General features: G+C 34.0%; 1 protein-coding gene across 1 annotated transcript in view; it reads left to right on the forward strand.

The window, feature by feature from the left end:
- Positions 1–365, forward strand: part of LOC111681547 (uncharacterized membrane protein DDB_G0293934) — a 5,440-nt gene extending 5,075 nt beyond the window's left edge. The window contains exon 7 of the mRNA XM_046950187.1: positions 26–365. Coding sequence (XP_046806143.1) covers positions 26–365 — 340 coding nt within the window. The remainder of the gene's footprint in view (positions 1–25) is intronic.
- Positions 366–785: the final 420 nt, after the last annotated feature.

The raw sequence follows: 785 nt of genomic DNA on the forward strand, positions 1-785 counted from the left end.
TTATTTTACCACCTTTGCTGTATAGACGTATGGTTCAATTGGAGCGTTATCATCAACGTATTTCCACTGAGGCTGCCTATGGTAGTTTACCTTTAGATTTAAATTATGAACCCATAGATGGCCCACCACCACAATTGGAACAGAACTCGCGAGTCACTTTGGCAGCACTTTTAGAAGTTTGTTGGTTGCGTACTATTTACACGTTCAATCGTTTGCAATGCGATTTATCTTGTTCTATGGCCGTTTTACTGTTTGGTATATTGGCTACATTTTTTTCAACGTATTTAAATCTTTTCCAGATCAACGAACTTTTTCGCAATAATTCACCCTGTTTTCATAATTTAACTACAGGCAATAGTGATTAAATTAAGATAATTTTAGAATGTAAAAGTTGTATGTAATAAAGGCGCCAATCGAGAAAGATTTAAAAATATTTGTCTTTTTCGATTTTTTAAAATGTTATTTTATTTTTCTGCATTTCAAATAGAATCGAAATTTTTTTCCGTTTGGCAACTTTGGTATTCTGCATTTCGATTCGACTCTCCCCATACACATACAAAAAACTTAGTGCCGGTCCACAGTAGGAAACTTTCGTAGAGAAACTTTTTCTTAATTCTCTTTTGAAGTTTCCTAAATGTCCACACATATAAACTTTTATTTCAGAAACTACGTATTAATTGCATTGATTTGTTGTTGTACGAATGAGAAGAATAACAAAACAAGTTGCCGAGTACGGGAAACTCCGTACCGTGAGAGAGATGAATGATATTCCTTCTCTTTCTCTC

Source organism: Lucilia cuprina, chromosome 4 (assembly GCF_022045245.1).
Source record: "Lucilia cuprina isolate Lc7/37 chromosome 4, ASM2204524v1, whole genome shotgun sequence".
NCBI lineage: Eukaryota > Metazoa > Arthropoda > Insecta > Diptera > Calliphoridae > Lucilia > Lucilia cuprina.